The sequence below is a fragment of the Lycorma delicatula genome, chromosome 2 (assembly GCF_047948215.1).
Source record: "Lycorma delicatula isolate Av1 chromosome 2, ASM4794821v1, whole genome shotgun sequence".
Taxonomy (NCBI): domain Eukaryota; kingdom Metazoa; phylum Arthropoda; class Insecta; order Hemiptera; family Fulgoridae; genus Lycorma; species Lycorma delicatula.
The window spans coordinates 12222075-12243826 of NC_134456.1; the positions used below are offsets into that span (position 1 = coordinate 12222075).

Below are 21752 nucleotides of genomic sequence, written 5' to 3' on the forward strand. Positions count from 1 at the left end.
CTTAGAATCGACATAAAAACAGATAGTATTGCAGTAACAATCACTAGACGTAAAAGATAACATGCAATTTATGTAAAACAATTTTCACTCCGTATGTCGTGAAGCTGGTGTCGCCGAACGGATTAAAGTGACCAGACAGACAACCGCATCACGTAGTCAACCGTCCAAAACTCAGCCAGTTTTTTTTTTTTAATTCTTTAATATATGTAAAATGTAAACTGAAGTCCGAGTCTATTTTATTACAAAATTCAATTCTTTTGATTTTTTATTACGATACCATGGCTTAAATTGTTTCCCACCATTTTGACATAATTTTGTAGTGTTATAAAAGGCGGGATTTCCCATGACGTCAGCAGCAGTCTTATATTTACTGTATACCCCAAAAAATTCAAATACCAGAATCATTATTTCCTATTTAATATACCTTTCTAGTATTTTTCCCATTCACCTAAAAATCCCTTGTAACTATTAATATTTCAAATATTTCAATAAATACACTCCTTCACCTTAAAAATTTGACTGAAAACCAACCCTATTTGCGTGAAAACAGTGGTAAGGTCTAACCGCCAAATGGACATCATTACTTTAAGTCAAAATGGCGATTGAAATAAGGTTTATGTACTACTGGTAAAAATATACATCCTGAACCTTACATTTAATAACATACTTATTATAGGAAAAATATATAATACATGTACCCAAAAACTTGCATCGTTTCCCTGCATTTTTTTTAATTTTGAACACAGAATTTCTACCTTGGTGGTTTTCTTGTGAATGTCATCCTTATGGTTATTTAAGCTTACTTAAAATCAAATTAATAGATATCAAAAACATAAAACAATAAATAGATTAATAAAACTAATTTTAAAAATAAATGCTTCATAAAAGAAAATGTTTCACTTTTATATTCTACAAACTAGTGGTTAGAAATTGTTTATGCTCGTAGTTGGCACCGGCTTAAAGAATGGTAATATAAAAAATGTGATGTGAACACCACATGTTTCCTTGTACGCCTATTATTAAATTACATATACAATCTTTTATTAAATGAAAAGAACATAACATTTTACTTCAATAATAACTTGTGATATTTTTTTCATTTTTTTTTTATTGTTATTATATAATTATTTATCGTAAAAACCTTTTTTTTTTTTATAATCAGAGGTTAATAATTAATTAATAAATCAATATACTAAAATAAAAAATAAAAAAAAGTTAAAAAAGAAAGGAGTTGAAGTCTGATTCGAACCGGTGTCCCTTCCACTGTAAGATCCAAATATTTCATTAATTAAAATTTTATTTGGCTATAACTCTGAAACCAATGAAAATGTACCACTTATGATTTTTTTTGTCTTCAGTCATTTGACTGGTTTGATGCAGCTCTCTAAGATTTGCTATCCAGTGCTAATCGTTTTATTTCGGTATACTCTGCAGCACTTCAGTTTAGAGATAAGCTATAATAAGGCAATTAAAATAAGTAGCTATCTATATATAATTATTATTCAGCGAACGCCAATATAGCCTAATTATTATCAAAAACAAGAATATATATGTTGTTAGAATACGTTAATGTTAAGTTGACCTGCAGTATTTTTTTTCATATTCGCATTTTTATGTTTATTATTCTTTTCGAGTTTCTTATCCCTATTAATTTTTTTTTTGTTTTGAGTCATTTGACTAGTTTGATGCAGCACTCAAAGATTCCCTATCTAGTGCTAGTCGTTTCATTTCAGTATACCCTCTACATCCTACATCCCTAACAATTTGTTTTACATATTCCAAACGTTGAATTTTTTCCTTCTACCTGTCCCTCCAATATTAAAGCGACTACTCTAGGATTCCTTAATATGTGGCCTATAAGTCTGTCTATATTTTTTGTTATTATTTTATTTTATATATTTTTATTTTCCAAATGCTTCATTCTTCATCTATTTGCGCAACACCTCTTCATTGTCACTTTATCCACCACCCATTTGATTTTTAACATTCTCCTATAGCACCACGTTTCAAATGCTTCTAATCTTTCTTCTCAGATACTCGGGTCGTCCATGTTTCACTTCCATATAAAGCGACACTCCAAACGTATACTTTCAAAAATCTTTTCCTGACATTTTAATTAATTTTTCATGTAAACAAATTATATTTCTGACTGAAGACTCGTTTCGCCTGTGTTATTCGGCATTTTATGTCGCTCCTCTTTCGTCCATCTTTGGTAATTCTACTTCCCAAATAACAAAATTCTTCTACCTCCAGAATCTTGTCTCCTCCTATTTTCACACTCAGTGGTCCATCTTTGTTATTTCTAATACATTTCATTACTTTCGTTTTGTTCTTGTGTATTTTCATGCGGTAATTCTTGCGTAGAACTTCATCCATGCCATTCATTTTTCTTCTAAATCCTTTTTACTCTCAGCTAGACTATATCATCAGCAAATCGTAGCATCTTTATCTTTTCACCTCGTACTGTTATTCCGAATCTAAATTGTTCTTTAATATGATTAACTGCTAGTTTTATGTAAAGATTAAAAAGTAACATGGATAGGGAACATCCTTGTTGGACTCCCTTTCTTATTACAGCTTTTATCTTATGTTCTTCAATTATTACTGTTGCTGGTTGGTTTCTGAAAATGTTAGCAATTATTCTTCTATCTCTCTATTTGAACCCTCATTTTTTTAAGATGCTGAACGTTTTATTCCAGTCTATGTAATCGAATGTTTTTTCTAGGTCTATAAATACCAAGTATGTTGGTTTATTTTTCTTTAATTTTCCTTCTACTATTAATCTGAGACCTAAAATTGCTTTCTTGTCCCTATACTTTTCCTAAAACCAAATTTGTCTTCTCGTAACACTTCTTCCACTCTCCTCTTAATTCTTCTATACAGAATTCTGGTTTATAATTTTTGATGCATGAGTAGTTAAGCTAATTGTTCTGTATTCTTCACAATTATCTGCTCTTGGTTTCTTTGGTATTATGATTATAGCACTTTTTTTGAAGTCTGACGGAACTTCCCCTTTTCCATAAATATTACAGACCAGTGTGTATAATCTATCAATCCCTTCCTCACCTGCACTGCACAGTAATTCTGCAAGTATTCTGTATATTCCAGGAGCCTTTCTGCCATTAGTATTGTTTCTCCCATTTCATCCTCTTCAACTTCCTTTTCTTCCTCTATAACACCATTTTCTAATTCATTTCCTCCATATAACTCTTCAATATATTCCACCCACCTATTGACTTTACCTTTCGTATTATAAATCACTGTACCATCTTTGTTTAACAAATTATTGGATTTTAATTTATGTACCCCAAAGCTTTCCTTAACTTTCCTGTATGCTCCGTCTATTTTACCAATGTTCATTTCTCTTTCCACTTCTGAAAACATTTCTTTAATCCATTCTTCTTTCGCTAGTTTGCACTTCCTGTTTATAGTATTTCTATATTGTCAATTGTTCCTTTTACTTTCTTCATCACTAGCATACTTATATTTTCTACGTTCATCCATCAGCTGCAATATATCGTCTGAAATCCAAGTTTTTCTAACAGTTCTCTTTGTTCCGCCTCAGTTCGCTTCTGCTGATTTAAGAATTTCCTTTTTAACATTCCCCCATTCTTCTTCTACATTTTCTACTTTATCTTTTTTACTCACACCTCTTGCCAGGTCCTCCTCAAAATCTTCTTTACCTCCTCTTCCTCAATCTTCCCTAAATTCCACCAACTCATCTGACACCTTTTCTTCAGGTTTTTAAACCCCAATCTACATTTCATTATCACTAAATTATGGTCGCTATCATTGTGTGCTCCAGGGTAACTTTTGCAGTCAATGAGTTGATTTCTACATCTTTGCTTAACCATGAAATAATCTGATACCATTCAGTATCGCCTGGCTGTATCTAAGTGTATATTCTTATATTATGATTTTTAAACTGGGTGCTGGCAATTATTAAATTATGCTTCGTGCAAAACTTTATAAGTCGGTTCCCTCTTTCATTCCTTTAGCCCACCCCATATTCACCCACTATATTTCCTTCCTTGTCTTTTCCAATGCTTGCATTCCAATCTCCAACTATTATTAAATTTTCTTCTCCTTTTACGTGTTTAATTGCTTCATCAATCTCTTCGTATACACACTCTACCTCATCATCATCATGGGCGCTTGTAGGCATATAGACGTTAACAATCATTGTCGGTTTAGGTTTTGATTTTATCCTTATTACAATGATTCTGTCGCTATGCATTTTGAAATACTCTCTTCCCTATCTTCTTGTTCATTACAAAACCTACTCCTGCCTGCCCATTATTTGAAGCTGAGTTAATTATTCTAAAATCACCTGACCAAAATCGTTTTCCTCTTCCCACCAAACCTCACTAATTCCTACTACATCCACATTTATCCTATCCATTTCCCTCTTTAAATTTTCTAACCTACCAACCTTTTTTAAACTTCTTACATTCCACGCCCGACTTGTAGAATGTTATTTTTTAATTTTCTGGTTACCTCTTCCTTAGTAGTCCTCACCCGGAGATCCGAACTGGGGACTAGTTTACCTCCGGAATATTTTACCAAGGAAGGCGCCTCCATCATTGCTATATGAAAATCCAGAGAGCTATATTTTCTTGGAAAAAAAAGAAGCCGTAGTTTTCCATTGCTTTCAGCTGTGCAGTACTCAGAGGACTAAGTGATGTTGATATGGCCGTTTAAGTCGTCCTGAAGCACGCCCCTAACACCTACTGAAAAACCTGTTGCGCTCATTCCGGAATCATTCCTTTGTCTGGCTCTCAACAGATACCTCTCCAATATGGTTGCATCTTCAGTGCAGCTACTCTGTATCACTGAGCGAGCACTCAAGCCCCCTCACCAACGGCAAGGTCTCATGATTTAAAGATGGAGACATGATATATTGTTGAAAAGCTATCAATGAGGGCTTATTACTGCAATTAAGAAAAAATCCAAAATTGAAATATTTTTGGATTTTGGGCTTTTTCAGACACTTTTGATTCAATCGATTGCAATCAAAAGGGGAGGTGCACAACTAGGTGTTACAACAGTTCTAAATCCAAAATTTCAACATTCTACGGCTAATCGTTTTTGTGTTATGCGAGATACATACGTACGTACGTGCAGACGTCACACCGAAACTAGTTAAAATGGATATTTTCGTCGAAATCTGAAAACCGTAATTTTTTGCGATCATAATATTTCCTTTACTTTGTACAAGGAAGTAAATATTGAAAACATATTAATCTTTATTTTAATTTTACTTGTTCTCTACATGTTTCCCTTTTATTATCTTTTAAACGATTTTATTTTGTTATAATTTTTTTTCTCATTAAATATAAAGTTAATAGTTAGGGAAAACCTTTTAATTTGCTCAGTTTCATTAGTTTTTGTTATTGTATAACTGTAATATATTTTCTTTTAATTAGGCTTCTTTCTCAAAAGAAATAATGGAATTCAATTTATACAATAAAACTTAATAGAGATTGAAACGATAACTGCAACTATTGCAATCTATAAATTACATTAACTAAGCCATAAATCTTTTCGACAATGAAGCTACTTAAAGTCATCCATGTAACGATATAAATTTTGCTAATCTGCTTTAGTAAGAGATAACGCCTAAGTTTAATTTTCATACTATTGAATATAGGTTTTTCCCTAACCTTTTTCCTTAAAAACATATGCAATTCCAGTCTTTCCCAAGAAATCCCACCTATAAACAAATGAAAATTGCATGACAATCATCATCTACATCCTTATACTGTGATATCATCTGTTTGAAATCTTGTAAAAAATATTCATCTTTTCTAATAACCAGTGATTTAATTTTCCTTGAAAATAATTCTTGATTTAATGAATAATCCATACCCATCTCCTTTTTTGATAATCTTAAATAATTGGATAAAAATAAATGTAAACCTATTGGAAAAGGCAATGTTATTTCTTTCCTTAAATAACACTGGGGAACAAAAAATATTTTTTTTTTGTCTCAGGAAGAAAAGTATGTGATTCTGATAGCCTTTTTTCTCCTGAATTTAAATAAGATATGGGTTTTTCCTTATCACGCAAGGTTTCCGAGAGACAGGCATTTATATTTTCAAACATTTTAATGTCTGCATTCTTGACTAACAATATTAAAACATTTGACTTACGTAGAAAGAAAGAAATAATGATTTTCTGCTATATCTATATCTATATCTATATATATGATTTTCTCCTGTTGATCATCCCTCTTGATGGTCGAACAATAATCGGCCCGCATATTAGGATTTCAATTGCTTTGATACCTTATTTGCATAGCTGAAATCTACTAATAAAGTGTTTCCCGTGTTCATTGCTCACTGCGCTGAGATTTTCCGGAAAGAAATCTAGGTGCGAGTGCAGGAATTTTACTTTTAAGGACATGTTACAACCAAAATTTTTAATATGTTATAAGATCGTTGACAGTATCATGGTAATTTTCCGCCTTTCGATTTCCCAAAAGTCTGTGAGTAACATTTTTGAATGCTTGCCAAACTGAATTATCCACTGAATATAATAGTTCCTCAAACTTTTCATCATGCATTAGTGATCGTATTTGTGGACCCACAAATATTCCTTCTTTAATTTTTGCATCACTAATTTTAGGAAACTTCTGTTTTAAGTACATGAAACCAAAAGTATTGTCCATGGCCTTGATAAAATTCTTTTTAATTCTACTTTGATATGTAACGGAGGTAGAAACATATTTTTATGATTACACAATGGATCGTGTTTCACATTTTTCTGTTCAGAATTGAGTGATTCGCATTTAGGTCTTTCTTTTCTAACGAAATGCTTTTTTCTGTTCCTTCTATCCCATTCACACAATAAACAACAGTACTTTGTGTAACTAAGCCGCAGACCAAGAATAAGTGCAATTACTTTCAAATCACCACAAATATCCCATTTATACACTGCATATTGAAGCTTTTCCAATATAAATTTAAAATTTTCATATGTTTTTTTCATTCTAGTAGCGTGAGCCACAGGTACTGATGAGGATTTATTGCCATTATGCAAAATCACAGCTTATAAACTAACTTTTAAGAAATAAATAAACAAGCGCCATTCTGTTGAGTTATATTCATTATAAAATGTCTCCATAAGAGAAGTCATTAAAAAACACAGCCATTTTCTTCAGAAAAATAGTCTTAAATTCAGAATGTCGATTACGATAAAAACGTTTCTTTGTATTCTTTTGAAGAAGATTCTATCCTTTTAGCCAGGAAGCAAGCATTTCACACTGTTTTTTCAATAACTTTAAATCTCGTATGAGATTGGTAAGTCAGTAAATGAGGCTCAGATGAACTGCTTTGTTCAAAAGTTGTATCATCATAATCTGTTTCTTTTTCGGCAGCGTGGAACTTGTCTCATTGAAGATTACAAGTTAGGGTACACCACTGTATATTTTGATTTTGACATAATCCTTTTAACGTTTGTTAAGCTGAAATAACAATATCTCGGTTCCCTTTAAATCATAGGGATAGCAAATGGCATGTGTCGTGTGCCATTTCTCCATTTAATGAGAAGGCCTAGAACACGATAAACAACAAACAGGTATTTGGGCCCAGGCGCTTGTTTGGTCCCCGACTTTACACCCAAACTAAAGTTCATAACGGTTTTACTAATGGAGTAAAGTTTCGCTTTTGAGACTTGAGCGTCACTTCACCACATACGTAACAGAAATTGTTAGGATGATTTAAAAAAATTAGGCATTTTGCAACTAACGACTAAATAAAAGAAATAAAGTTGTAAATACGTAATGCACAATAATTCTGACACACAAAGCACTCAAAATGACGTATTTACTGGTTCACTACTATCTCACAACTGACATCGTTCTGATGATTGTGTGGTAAACTAGATTACGTTTGTACATATCTAACTATACATGTTTGAAGCTACACAACAGTAGCAACGCTACTCTTTGAATTAGCTCATTTGCTTCCATCTTATTTACAATGTTCTAGGAGCTTTTTCTTGAAAATGGTCAAATGAACGAAAAAACGTTTTAAAATATTTAAAAAAAAAAAAAAAAAATGTGAATGATGGATAAATTCCGAATACATATTTGAAAACAGGATAAGTAAACTGCATTACGTACTAATGAGACAAAAATCATGTTTACTACTGTAATAATATTACTCTCTGTCGGGAGTCCTTTTTAACCAGTTCATACACTGATTAATAAGACGACTAGAAAAAAAAGGTACTATAAAATGAGAAATTTAAGTTTTAAATGCATATGTTCAACGAAAATATACCGATTGTGTTGTTAATTAATTCATAATTTTATTTAAAATTGGATTTATATTAAATATTAGTAACGATAATCTTAAAATAAAACTAAAGTTGTATAATGGATAAGATTTGATCTGCCAGTCTCAAACAATAGACCCACCGGGTTGGTCTAGTGGTGAACGCGTCTTCTCAAATCAGCTGATTTGGTAGTCGAGAGTTCCAGCGTTCAAGTCCTAGTATAAACAGTTACTTTTACACGGATTTGAATATTAGATCGTGGATACCGGTGTTCTTTGGTGGTTGGGATTCAATTAACCACACATCTCAGGAACGGTCGAACTGAGAATGTAGAAGACTACACTTCATTTACACTCATACATATCATCCTCATTCATCCTCTGAAGAATTATCTAAACGGTAGTTACCGGAGGCTAAACAGGATCAGAGAGAGGGTCTAAAACAATAAAAATTGGTGTTTATACGTTATTCACCATCTAAAATCAGCTCCTGAAATCTACAAAATTAAGAAATAGAATTTATATTTAGCTGAATTTAATGAAAAGGAACTCTTTCTCAATTCAATAAATATGTATTATTATTTATGTAAAGAAGTATTATTCACCAAATTGGATTGATTTCATTGATTGTTATTTATTTTAAACTAATTAATGCTTGCATCCCTGTGGTGACTTTCTTCTGGGAAAAATAATGGAATTTTTTTCAAATGAGAAGTTAGTAGCTATATTGGTCACTTAGGCAATATCAAAATACGAATATAGTTATTTTTTATTACCATAATTGCGTAAAATTCCAGGTAAATTAAAATAATCTCATGTAATTCTGGTATTCAAAATGTTTTCATGAGAAAATTCAGGAAATTAATTGAAAAACTTAAGGGAAAACCGCATTTCAGATAATAATATTAGTTTACCCTTGGTAGCAAACTCTTTAGTAATTTCTTTGAATTTATTTTTGCAGAATCGAACCCCTAACACAAAAAATGCTGTTGAAGTCGTCTGCTATGTTGTGACGTCACAAATGAGCGGTAGAATTAAATAAGTGATTTTTTTTTGTCTTCAGTCATTTGACTGGTTTGATGCAGCTCTCCAAGATTCCCTATCTAGTGCTAGTCGTTTCATTTCAGTATACCCTCTACATCCTACATCCTTAACAATTTGTTTTACATACTCCAAACGTGGCCTGCCTACACAATCTTTCCCTTCTACCTGTCCTTCCAATATTAAAGAGACTATTCCAGGATGCCTTAGTATGTGGCCTATAAGTCTGTCTCTTCATTTAACTATATTTTTCCAAACGCTTCTTTCTTCATCTATTTGTCGCAATACCTCTTCATCTGTCACTTTATCCACCCGTCTGATTTTTAACATTCTCCTATAGCACCGCATTTCAAAAGCTTCTAATCTTGTCGTCTCAGATACTCCGATCGTCCAAGTTTCACTTCCATATAAAGCGACACTCCAAACATATACTTTCAAAAATCTTTTCCTGACATTTAAATTAATTTTTGATGTAAACAAGTTATATTTCTTACTGAAGGCTCGTTTCGCTTGTGCTATTCGGCATTTTATATCGCTCCTGCTTCGTCCATCTTTAGTAATTCTACTTCCCAAATAACAAAATTCTTCTACCTCCATAATCTTTTCTCTTCCTATTTTCACATTCAGCGGTCCATCTTTGTTATTTCTACTACATTTCATTACTTTTGTTTTCTTCTTGTTTATTTTCATGCGATAGTTCTTGCGTAGGACTTCATCTATGGCGTTCATTGTTTCTTCTAAATCCTTTTTACTCTCGGCTAGAATTACTATATCATCAGCAAATCGTAGCATCTTTATCTTTTCACCTTGTACTGTTACTCCGAATCTAAATTGTTCTTTAACATCATTAACTGCTAGATCCATGTAAAGATTAAAAAGTAACGGAGATAGGGAACATCCTTGTCGGACTCCCTTTCTTATTACGGCTTCTTTCTTATGTTCATCAATTATTATTGTTGCTGTTTGGTTCCTGTACATGTTAGCAATTGTTCTTCTATCTCTGTATTTGAACCCTAACTTTTTTGAAATGCTGAACATTTTATTCCAGTCTACGTTATCGAATGCCTTTTCTAGGTCTATAAACGCCAAGTATGTAAATAGTTGTATACTAGTATGTAAATAAATGAATAATATTTAAAGTATAAAAAGGAACTCGATCTGCCTGGGTCTTGAACTCGATCGCCCGATCGACTCGGTATGCTGGTGCAGTAAGTCTCGCGGCTGCACCAGTCTTCCGACTGTACAAGCGAAATTTTTTCTAAGGAAGTTGTGAAATTACATTAGTTTAGTTAGTGCCGACCGTCACCGCTAGTACCGCCACACCCGCGCTAATTAAATATTGTGCGTGAATGCGCTTTAGTAAGAATGATTGATTAAATAAACGAAAAAATATTATATTTAAATAAAATGATAAATATTTTAAATTTAGTTTAGTGTTTATATGAGGATAACCCGTGCATCAGAAACAGCCCACAGTTGTAGAACTTTCAGCTTTTTTATTTATCAAGAAGCAGATTTTTCGCTAATCGTTTCATGTGCGTATCTATTTTTCATAAAACCAGTTTTTATTGTACGTCTACCAGTATTTTAAATAAAAATAAAATTTGAAAAATATAAAAAAAATTAATCATAAAAAAGTAATTAAACCAATTTTAAAAACATTGTTCTAAAAATGTTTTAAAATAACATCGAATAATTATAATGATGATTATACTTTTTAATTTTTCATTAAATTTTTAGAGATAAGCAAAGCAATCTACATAAAATGCTACTTATAAACTACTTTTATTCTTTTATTTAAGATGTAGATGCCGTTTGTCTTATTCAGATTTCTACGCTAACAGAAGACAACTGGGATAACAAATTTGATGAATGTGTTTTGCTTAGTTTATTACTTTTATGAGGAAAGAAACTGTAATAATGACTTCATAAAAAATCGGCAGCCGAATCGCAAATGTTTTTTTCAATTATAAAAATTTCAATTTTTATATAAATTATAACATGTGCTGTATTTAATATAATTCATTTCTTACTATAAAAATAGAAAAATTTATTTAAATCTAGGACAAAGAAAAAATGGAAAAAGATAAATAATATACAGAATAATTTAGAGGCATATCAATAGTTGAGAGTAGTATAACGCCATGATATCCATAATTCAGAAAAAAACACTAAATTTTGTCATATAGTTTATACAAGTTGAACAATATGGTGTTTCTTGTGTAGTCCATCTTATTTACAAATCGAAAAGGAATTTAAGTCAACTTTTAAATATATTTCATACGAATATTTATTTTAATTTTATTTTGTTAAATCTAGTTTACCGGAAACTTTTTCTAAAATATTCATTTACAGCTTGTAAATAATAAAAAACTGTCTCTTCCAAGGTGGGAGAAATATTCTGCTTAAAACTTCAAACAGGTTTCTTAAAAGTATTATCCAATTCATAGTTTAGCTAATATGAACAAGCATTTTCTTTTTCTTTTTTTTTAATTATATCCCGAACGAGTAAACTTCAAAAATGAATAATAAAAAAAGAGATTTTTCTATCATTTAGGTAAGAGAAGGCAACCAATTTGTACATATTTCAGTTTAAGAAATGTAGAAATCGGTTGGATTTCAGTCTACTTAAAAAAATTAATTCATTCTTCCTTAAAAATAATTCGTAGAACGGAAACTAACAGACTAACAAATCCAGATAATGGGATGAAATTGATTTAAATAAAATCACAACAATATAACTCTTTTTCTACACTCCTGTATGGAAAGCAATGAATAATATTAAAATAAAATGTTACTTAGAAACTATTTGCAACCACAACCTTAATTATTTATTTATAGAGTGCATTGAAAGTTTCAATTGCTTTTTTACTAAAATGGTTTATTAAATAACTAATGTTTGATAAATAGTTTACCTCACTTATTAAGATAAGTTAAATCTGAAACAAAATAGATAATTAAATTTCAAAATAATATTTAATATTTTTTTTTTTAATTTCTTTTGTAGAGAATATCTCTTATGAGAACGTGATCAACTCAAAATGTTACTGTAAAAAAATAATTCTGTAAAAAACAATATGCTTCGTTGCCTACCCAGTAACGGGTATACCTTTTCATTTATATCTAGAATCATGTCAAATTTGAACAAAAATGATGGTAACAGATTCGTTCAGCGATTCATCCAGGAATAAGCAAATATCGATATTAGTATACATATTTAGCCTCACGTAGTTTGGTACAGAAAAAGTTTTCCTTCTTTTTAATATGTTTTAACAAACCCGATAAATATTTAAATCGTAATGCATATAATAATAATAATAATAATAGACAAATACAATCAAACAATATTAACAGAACTTATAAAAAATTATTATAATTTTTTTCGAAATCAGGTTTTATTTTTTTAAATTTCAGTCAGGGAAATTTTGCTTTCGTATAAAAAAAAAGCAATTAAAAGTGGTTTACACCATCTGTTACATCATTTGAAATGTTTCAGTTCAGTTAGAATCAAAATTACTATTATACTTGTCAGCTGTCGTCAGCTTGTCAGAAGTAAGAAGAAAAATTCTTTTATTTGTATCAGCATTGTTAAAACATGTAAATTAGAAGTATCACCAAAACCACTATTATTTTCGGCATAAAATATCCAAAATTTTGAGTACAAAAATATGTTTTCATTTTGTAAATATGTCGGTTTGGTTTTGTCAAAATATTCGGCTGTCAATTGCTCGACGTCAAATAGGTTCCCAACTTATAGAAATATATCGGTAAGTAACTATCTGTTCGCAGAAAGACCAGCAGATTTATTAACAGATCAAGAAAGAACAGCATACAGTAGATTATTTAGAGAGATGGATAAGGATAAAGACGGTGTTATTTCGAAGGAGGAATTAAAGAAAGGATTGCAAGATTTCATCGGCTATGAAGCGACAGACAGTGAACTGAATGAATCTATGGAAGTTCTTGATAAAGATAAGGATGGTAAAGTTGATATCAAAGATTTTTTGGAACACATGCAAGCAAGGAAGAAGGAAACACGGCTAGAAGCGATCAGGTATAATAATAGTATATATATACATTTTTTATAACCTTTAAATAATTGAAATAAGTACTCTGTAAGAAAATATTTACATATTAACCTATAAATACTTAAAGAATTGTACAGAACGGAAAAAAACCGCGTAATTGTTTATTTTTGTAAATATGATTACGTCATAGAGGTGGTACTCTAACAAAACGCGTGCATTTAGGTTATTACATCAACTTGATTCTTTTACATCTTTTACCGTTAACGTTTCTTATATAACGCGTTTGACTGTAGTATTAATTTTTTTCTTTTTTCTTTTCTTTTTTTTTTTAAACAGTGTTTAAATATATAAATATCATTTATTTACATTAGGAAACATAAAATACTTAATTAAAAATTCGATTTGAAATTGGCCTAATTCGACAAACTTCACAGATTCCATTCAACTCTTCTACTTCATTACTAAGTCTCTTTTCATGTATCCCAGTATTTACTTTATAATATTTATTCTCTAAAATCCTAACCAAAAACTAAAATAACTAATCCTAAGAACAATTAGAAATATTATTCCTGCAATAATATTGCAGGAATGTGTAATAATAATTTTGCAGTTGTTAACCTACCTACAGTATTATTGTTTAAAGAATGTACAAAGTATTTTCTTTTCTAAAAAAAAAATTAAATAAAAAAAAAGTTTTCAAACATTAATAAATAATGTTTCGTATAAATCACTTTTTTTTATTTTTACTTTTAACTCATAATATTGCATACGTTGCGTTAGTATAATTATGTATTAACATTTAATAAATTACTTTGTAATCCTTAAATCTATTTGATGGTAGCATATTTTTTTCCAGTTTAAAATCCATTACTTTATACTGATTTAATGTTTATATATATCCATCTATTCTTTCATTTTCACAACCTAAAAAACAAAATTTCTGTTTTCGTGTGACACAGAGTTCTCCTACTTATATAATTGTATCATTTTTTGAAATGTTATAGTTGTATCACTTGATCGAAATAATTAGAAATTACTATCTTACTAAGGAATATTATTCATTTCAGTAATTATTTTAATATTCATTTGGTTTCACCAAAAATGTAGTTTCTTCAATTTGAGATTTAATAAACATTCTCTTTTGGAATTTTACTTCACATTCCATGTGAAGTCTTCCTCCTTTTAAACATTTAAATTAAATGGAAATAACTAAGATACAGTCTCGTATTCTAATTATATTAAATATCCTGGTTTCGTTTTTTACAAATAATAAAACTCTTTTCAAAATTTAATTTTTACAAATCATGCAGGTATTTTTATAGAAGATAACAAAAAGTAACTACAAAATAAAAATATTTTAGTCTTAAAGGTTTGTAACAGTTTGTCTGTTTATATTATTGGCACAGTTTTGATCCTTTGATTGGTCTCATAAATTCTTTTATCGATAAAGAAACAATTTTAGGTTATGTAATATACTTTATTTGAATAAATAAATGGAGCTTTGTATAATACATTTTATGAAATCCTATATTACGTATGAACAAAATCATTCAATATTAGCTTTTAAAATATTTTGGGTACTTCTCAAGATGATGTCCGCAGCCGATGTGTAGTAATCTACACACCTGCGGTAGTAATCTAATTTTATAAAATAAATAAATATAATTATAAATATAATCTAACCAATGCTCGCTTCGCTCGCTAACCTTTACTAGAGAGTTAAGGTTATCGAGCGAAGCGAGCTTAGTAAGCGTATGATGCGATTCTACGATTATATTTAAGTTATTTATTATATATATATATATATATATATATATATATATATATATATATATATATATATATATATATAATTATTATATTTATTATTATTATATTAAATAAATTAATAGTAGTTTATATAAATTTAATATGCAGTCCACCTTCAGTTTACGCGGGTGTTACGTTCCGAAAAATTCCTGCGTATAATGAATGTCATAAATTACTGGCGTAAATATTACTGTACTTAAAAAATATTGTACTTTATTTTATTATTATAGTATCATTGTATTATTTTAATGATATCACAGTACAGTGTATGTATTTTAAAAGAAAAAATAGGTACTTTTTTCTCCTTTCAGTGACACCAACCAACAAACAACCGACTAATTACAGATCAGCTCCGACTATCTTCTTGAAAAATACCATATTTTGTAAATGATTTACATATAAATCGAAATTAATAGTAATTTTAATTTCATATCTTGAAAATATGTTAAAAAGGCTTTGTCGCTTAATTGAAGAGTAAATTCAATAAAGATGTCAAACTTTCAACAATTCATGTTTCACTCTCTATCATTTTTAAAAAATGTTCTAATCTTTTTTAAGAGCTGAATTGTAATTTATTTAAAAATCCCCACGATATTGAACCTGACAAATTTTTCTTAATAAAAAAATTAAGAATTAAAATATTTTTTTAATAAATGTATTTAGTAAATTATTATACAAAACGAAGTTATTGAATGATGAAATTGTACTACCAGAAATACTGGTGAAAACGAAGAACTTTTACGCGAAGTTTTTTCAGAATTATATAGAATTTTCGAAATATATTTGAAATTTTTTAACAGTAGAAAGAGTCCTTAAAGGTTACCTGTGTGAAAAACAGTTAATGTAGAGGATCATTTTGATTGGTATACCTTAGTAGAAACTCTAGTCATCCATATTTCGGGTGAGAAATTTATACTGGCTGGAATAGAATTGCGAAATATAAAATTTGTGAATGGCATGAAAAAATGAAAGCATAAATTAAGTTTTTTATATTTAATTTAGCTAAAGTTTATATATTTACCATATTTTTTTACAAAGGTTGTTCAAAGTGAGAGCCCTGCGCAACGAAGCACTTTTGTGCTCTAGTGAGAACCCCAGTATATAATATTTTTGAGAACCCAGTCACAATAAAGAAGTTTCACTTTAACTTATTTCATGTTATGATGCGATTCTACATTTAAATCATGAAGAATCTTACAACAAGATTTGTTTATTTACAAATTGTTTATTTATTTATATACATATTATGGACTGGAGAAATTCTTTGAATATCGGCTATTTTTATCTTCAATCCTAACAGGTGTAGGAACCTCATTTACGGACGCCGAAACAGTATCGGACTCGCAAACAGGTTCCGCAAGATGGTAAAAAAGGCGTATGTATTCCTGCGCACTACCTACTAAATCTCCATCTCTGGCGACCTGCCCCTCCTGGGAATAGCTGATAAAGCATTACTTAAGGAGTAAGCGCCCACACCACACACATTCAGACAACAAAGCAAATAGCATGGCATATACACACACAAAATCAGATCCACACAAAAAAAAACCAGCATAACACATCACAAACACACCTGAACCAAACATACCAACATGTATACACCTTTCCTTTCTTTTTCCTGCTTAGCCTCCAGTAACTACCGTTTTTAGATAATACTTCAAAGGATGAATGAGGATGATATGTATGAGTGTAAATGAAGTGTGGTTTTGTACATTCTCAGTTCGACCGATCCTGAGATGTGTGGTTAATTGAAACCCAACCACTAAAGAACACCGGTATCCACGATCTAGCATTCAAATCCATGTAAAAACAGCTGGCTTTACTAGGACTTGAACGCTGGAACTCTCGGCTTCCAAATCAGCTGATTTGGGAAGACTCGTTCACCACTAGACCAACCCGGTGGGTTAACATGTATACACCACCCGCGCACAAACACACGCACACTAACAACTTTCGCAACACTTATACTTACCATATGCATAATTACATGCCATCAGCTTTAGCTCGAAAGTGGGGAAAGCCCACGGGACCCCAGCCGGTGGAGTGACCGCGGCTTCGTTGCATCCAGCCAATCCCCACAAGATCGGAGGGCCCTCTAGACACTCGCCCGCGATCCTTCCCTGAACCGGGGCCCCAGGGACTCTATTGAACCTGCGGCTTTCTTCGGAAGAACGTAATTTCTCCACAACTGCTTTAGCATATCGGGCAACAGCCGTCCAGTGATTCTCACTCGTTAACATAATTTCCTGGAGGTCCTCAGATCCAAACATTTCCTTCTGCCAATAGTATCCACGATCTCCTCACGCTCTAACACAAATCTAGAACAGCGGATAAATACATGAAAAGGCGTCCTTTCAACACCACAAGCAGGGCAGCTATCTGAGTGGTCCAACTCAAACCTAGAAAGATACGCCCTAAATTCCCCATGACCCAGATTAAAACCCAGCGAGCCATGGATTCTCCCAGACCATCTCCCAACATCGCGTATGAGCCTGTAGGTCTGTCAGCCCTTCGCACAGCAATCCCCTCCTGTCAATTCCTTAGTTTCCTCAGTAATTGCCGCGCTCACTTCATTCTTTTCAACTGAGGTCATATTCGGGGTCATATTCGTATTCGCGCATCCTGTTCCTATGCATAATCACGAAGTCATCGGGAGCAACCTGGAAATGACAACCCTGAGACAACACTCCTTTCGGAGAGCATCTAGTTTGTCTCTGTATATGTTACTCTGCTGGAATAGTGGCAAGTTTGACGTGATTTCTTTTCAAATGATTCAGAATGTACATAACCTTCCGCCATAGCAACGTTTTTCTCGATCGAATATGACATTTTTAGAAAATGCCCGTACATCGAAGCATATGTTTGTATATATTACAAAAGACTAAAGTACAACATACACGACCAATAATAGCTAGTTGTATCGGAGACTGTAAATTAGTGACTGTAACTGCATTAAAATTGATCTCTTAATAGCAGTATGAATCGGCTCGGTTGGGTTTTTAAGTTGCTCACTCGGTAGTAGGTTAGAATTATCAGTACATTCAAGGCGAATTAGTAAAATAAAATAGAAATATAATAAAAAAAATGTAGAAAAAATACTGAAAAGAAAAATACATTTTTATTAATCAATAATTAACTAAGATTTCTATTTAAACAACTTTATGAAAATATTTTTCTTGTCGCGAGGTATACAGTGTGCCTAAGGCTTTGTAGTTTTAATTTTTTTTATTTCTTGATAAGTATTTTCGTGATGTGCAGTAGTAACTAAATGTTTTACATTTTTTTTTGTTTTTGTATTCATTTTTATCTATGTCCATTACTTTAATTTATTAAATATTTATTTTTCTAATTTCACAGTATTTCTTAATGATGACTATAAAAGCGACTTTAGATTTAATATTGCAATTTATTTAAAAGGTTCTGAACGTTTTCTCTTGTAATTTTATTATTTTATTAACTGATGTGAAGTATCTACGTAATTATAACAAAATAGATTTAATAACATTTAGAAAAAAATAAAATTAAAAACCCAAGTTTGTTTCGAATATTTACTGATTATTTTTGCAGTTTAAAACGAGGCTTTCATAATTTGTTTTATGTGGTTATAATTATACAATATAATGGCTAATTATTTAATAAACCTTATAATTTTATACATATACTTTATTTATTTATTTTTTTTTTACACAATTAACAGATTTACATTTGAGATGTGGGATTCAAACGCAGATGGTTTTATTGAACGAGGAGATTTAAAGAACATGTTAAAAGCAGTTGGTGAAGAACCGAGTGACGCAAAAGTAGATAAAATTTTAAATGCATCAGATAATGATAAAGATGGAAAATTATCGTTTAGTGAATTTAAAGAAATCTTTAAAGATAAGCATTTTTAAAGTAATGTTTAATTTTTTTTTTTATTTTAATTTATTTTTTTTTTTAATGTGATATTTCAAAATGGGGTAGTTAGTATTAACCAAAAACAATAAATTTGAATAGAATAAACGCCGATATGGACACGGATGAAAAAATTATCAGAAAGCTATAAGTAAACATTATATCAATAGGGATCGTGTAAAATATCGATTTAAGTTAAATCGCAGCTTTATACTAAATGTTTTTTACCTTTTAAGCAATTTCAAATAACTTAATTTTATAATTTTTAAATCTGTAATTGTGAAATTACTTGAAGTAATTGGTTTTATTTTCAATGAATGCTGTAAAATTGTGTGAATGTAAGTGCTTAGTGAATTTTTTCATTCCGTTTTGTAAATAAAAAGTATTTAATTAACAAAGAATAAATAAAAATATCATTATATAATAACAGTGAAAAATATTAACTGATTTAAAAAACTCAAGAAATTCTCAAACGCTATTGTTCCAGGATAATTTTTTGACAGGTAACTAGAGCAGAAATAATTTAATGAAAAATTTGCATATATATGATCATGTAGACGACTTTTAAGATGTTTTTATCCAATCACAGTCAACATTGTTTTTTTTATTATTATATTCTAATGATTAATAACTAAAGTCATTCTGTAATATTTTCTTTTATTTCTTGCAATATATTATTAATGTAAAAATAAACTTCTCGCTGTACTAAGTGCAAAAACTTTATCTTTTAAAAATTTCATCTTTACGATCAGCTTTATGTAAAATTTGAGATTCTTCCGTAGTTAGTTTTGATTTATTTGGAAAAAGCCAGTATGAACTGCAATTTTTTTGCATCTGCTTCCTCGCTAGTCGAAATTTCTATAATTTTGTAACTAGAATACATAACGAAAAATATATTTAATATGTTTAATTTTGTGTGGTTTTTGAAAGATTTTTGCTACTTCGGTTTGAATTTTGGATAGGATTTCCGTTATACTTAATTAAACTTTTTAACAGTAATTTTTCCGAGTTTGTAAAGAAGAGATTCATTTAAAGAACAGCAGATCGACATAAAGTTACTAGCAATTTGTTATAATTCAGAATTCTTATCGTTAAAATAAAAGTACGCATATAAACTGTATTTTCATCATTCCTTTGACATCCAAGTATTTTTGAGAACAGGTTGGGATCCTCTGTTCTAACTGGCTGCTTCTGTCCTCTTTAATTAGCCTGTTCATGACCATATGGGTGAAGGTTTGCTATCTTCACGTTTAACCGTCAAAGATTTCTTTTACTTTCAAGAAAATATGAAAGTTAGATAACGACAGATTTTCTCTCCCATTTTCCAAGCAACGTCAATATCATAGAATCCCCTTAAGGTGCGTCAGAAGGCCAATATTGGTTGGATAATGACCAACATCGGGGTTTCCACTGGACGAAAGGTTCTGAACAGTGCACCACATCCTTGTGGATTGTATCTATTATGCGGTATTGCGTCACAAATTTAAACTAGGGGCTAACATGCGAACTATTCTAGGAGATAATGAAATTAAATTTGTTCTAAGATTCCTGTTCTTATATTCAGATATTTCAATTACTGTGTTTCACATATTTGAATTACTGTGTTTCAGCTATTTATGCCATTTTCCGTAACAGCAGAAGGTAATTTTATTATCTTTAGTATACGGTACGGTATTTTCTTTTAAGAAGGATTCTAATTGTTATTAAAAATGCTTTTGTTTTTAATTTTGAATTGTGAATTTTTAACGCTTAGTTTTTAAAAACACACATACATACATATTGCCCTGAAAAAATATAAAAAAAATCATGAAATATGTAAAAAAGGTGGAATAAAGAATAGTATCATACACACATACGTACGCGCGCATGTGTATGGGCGCACGCACACACACACACACACACACACACACACACACGCGCGCGCGCGCGCGCGCGCGCGTGTGTGTGTGTGTGTGTGCGCGCGCGTATATAAATGCATACATATATATATGCCGGATGAAGCACAGCTTTAATGAATTGAATTAATGAACTGCGAGCTTCACTGTTTCTGTGCAGGGTTTGAACTGGATCAATCGATTGAATAATATTACAAAAACAGTAGAATTTGATTTACGTTAAATAATTCCTCTGTTTAATAATTGGTTCAATGGACCAAACCAGAACAAAAATTAACTGATATACTCAGAAATTGACCTTATTTCACGCTGCGTAGCATCTGATACTAGAAATGAATTAGGGGTGAAATGTACTAAGGGTTGTAATGTACTTACTAAGGGTATATGTATGTTTGTTACACCGTAGCAGCCCAACGGCTGAACCGATTTAGATATATTGCTTAGTTGGAATCCTTACATTACCGTATAATTTTTTGAACGTAAGAGAATACATGCATCATATGCTGCATAAATGTGTGTGTATGAGCGCGCATACACATGCGCGCGCGCGCATGTGTATGAGGTGTGTGTGTGTGTGTGTGTGTGTGTGTGTGTGTGTGTGTGTGTGTGTGTGTGTTTAGAAAAAATTGAACATACTGTACACAATTACTATCAAAACTGTCACCCGCACGATTTAATTATCATTTTTTATCGTATAATAAAGAACAAATATTTGTCAGCAATATTTCTTCTTTTTTTTTGTAGTACTGTTATTTAATTTTTAATATTTATTTCTTATTTTGTTACAAAGATATAGGAAGACAAAC

The 21752-nt window shown here is 30.9% G+C and overlaps 2 protein-coding genes across 6 annotated transcripts in view; both read left to right on the plus strand.

Annotated features, from left to right (window-relative positions):
• rdgC (retinal degeneration C) overlaps positions 1-21752 on the plus strand; it is a 968675-nt gene that overhangs the window by 825808 nt on the left and 121115 nt on the right. The gene's annotated exons all lie outside the window — the stretch shown is intronic.
• LOC142320120 (neo-calmodulin-like) lies at positions 13164-19259 on the plus strand. Its single transcript, XM_075357801.1, has 2 exons — positions 13164-13374; positions 18855-19259. Exons 1-2 carry the CDS (start codon positions 13172-13174, stop codon positions 19048-19050), a joined length of 399 nt encoding a protein of 132 aa, XP_075213916.1. The 5' UTR covers positions 13164-13171; the 3' UTR covers positions 19051-19259.

Bases quoted from the DNA above. Each gene is read 5' to 3' on its own strand.
- LOC142320120 (XM_075357801.1), top strand. From the start codon at position 13,172: ATGGATAAGGATAAAGACGGTGTTATTTCGAAGGAGGAATTAAAGAAA. The intron at 13,375-18,854 runs GTATAATAATAG...CACAATTAACAG, and splicing joins ACACGGCTAGAAGCGATCAG to ATTTACATTTGAGATGTGGG.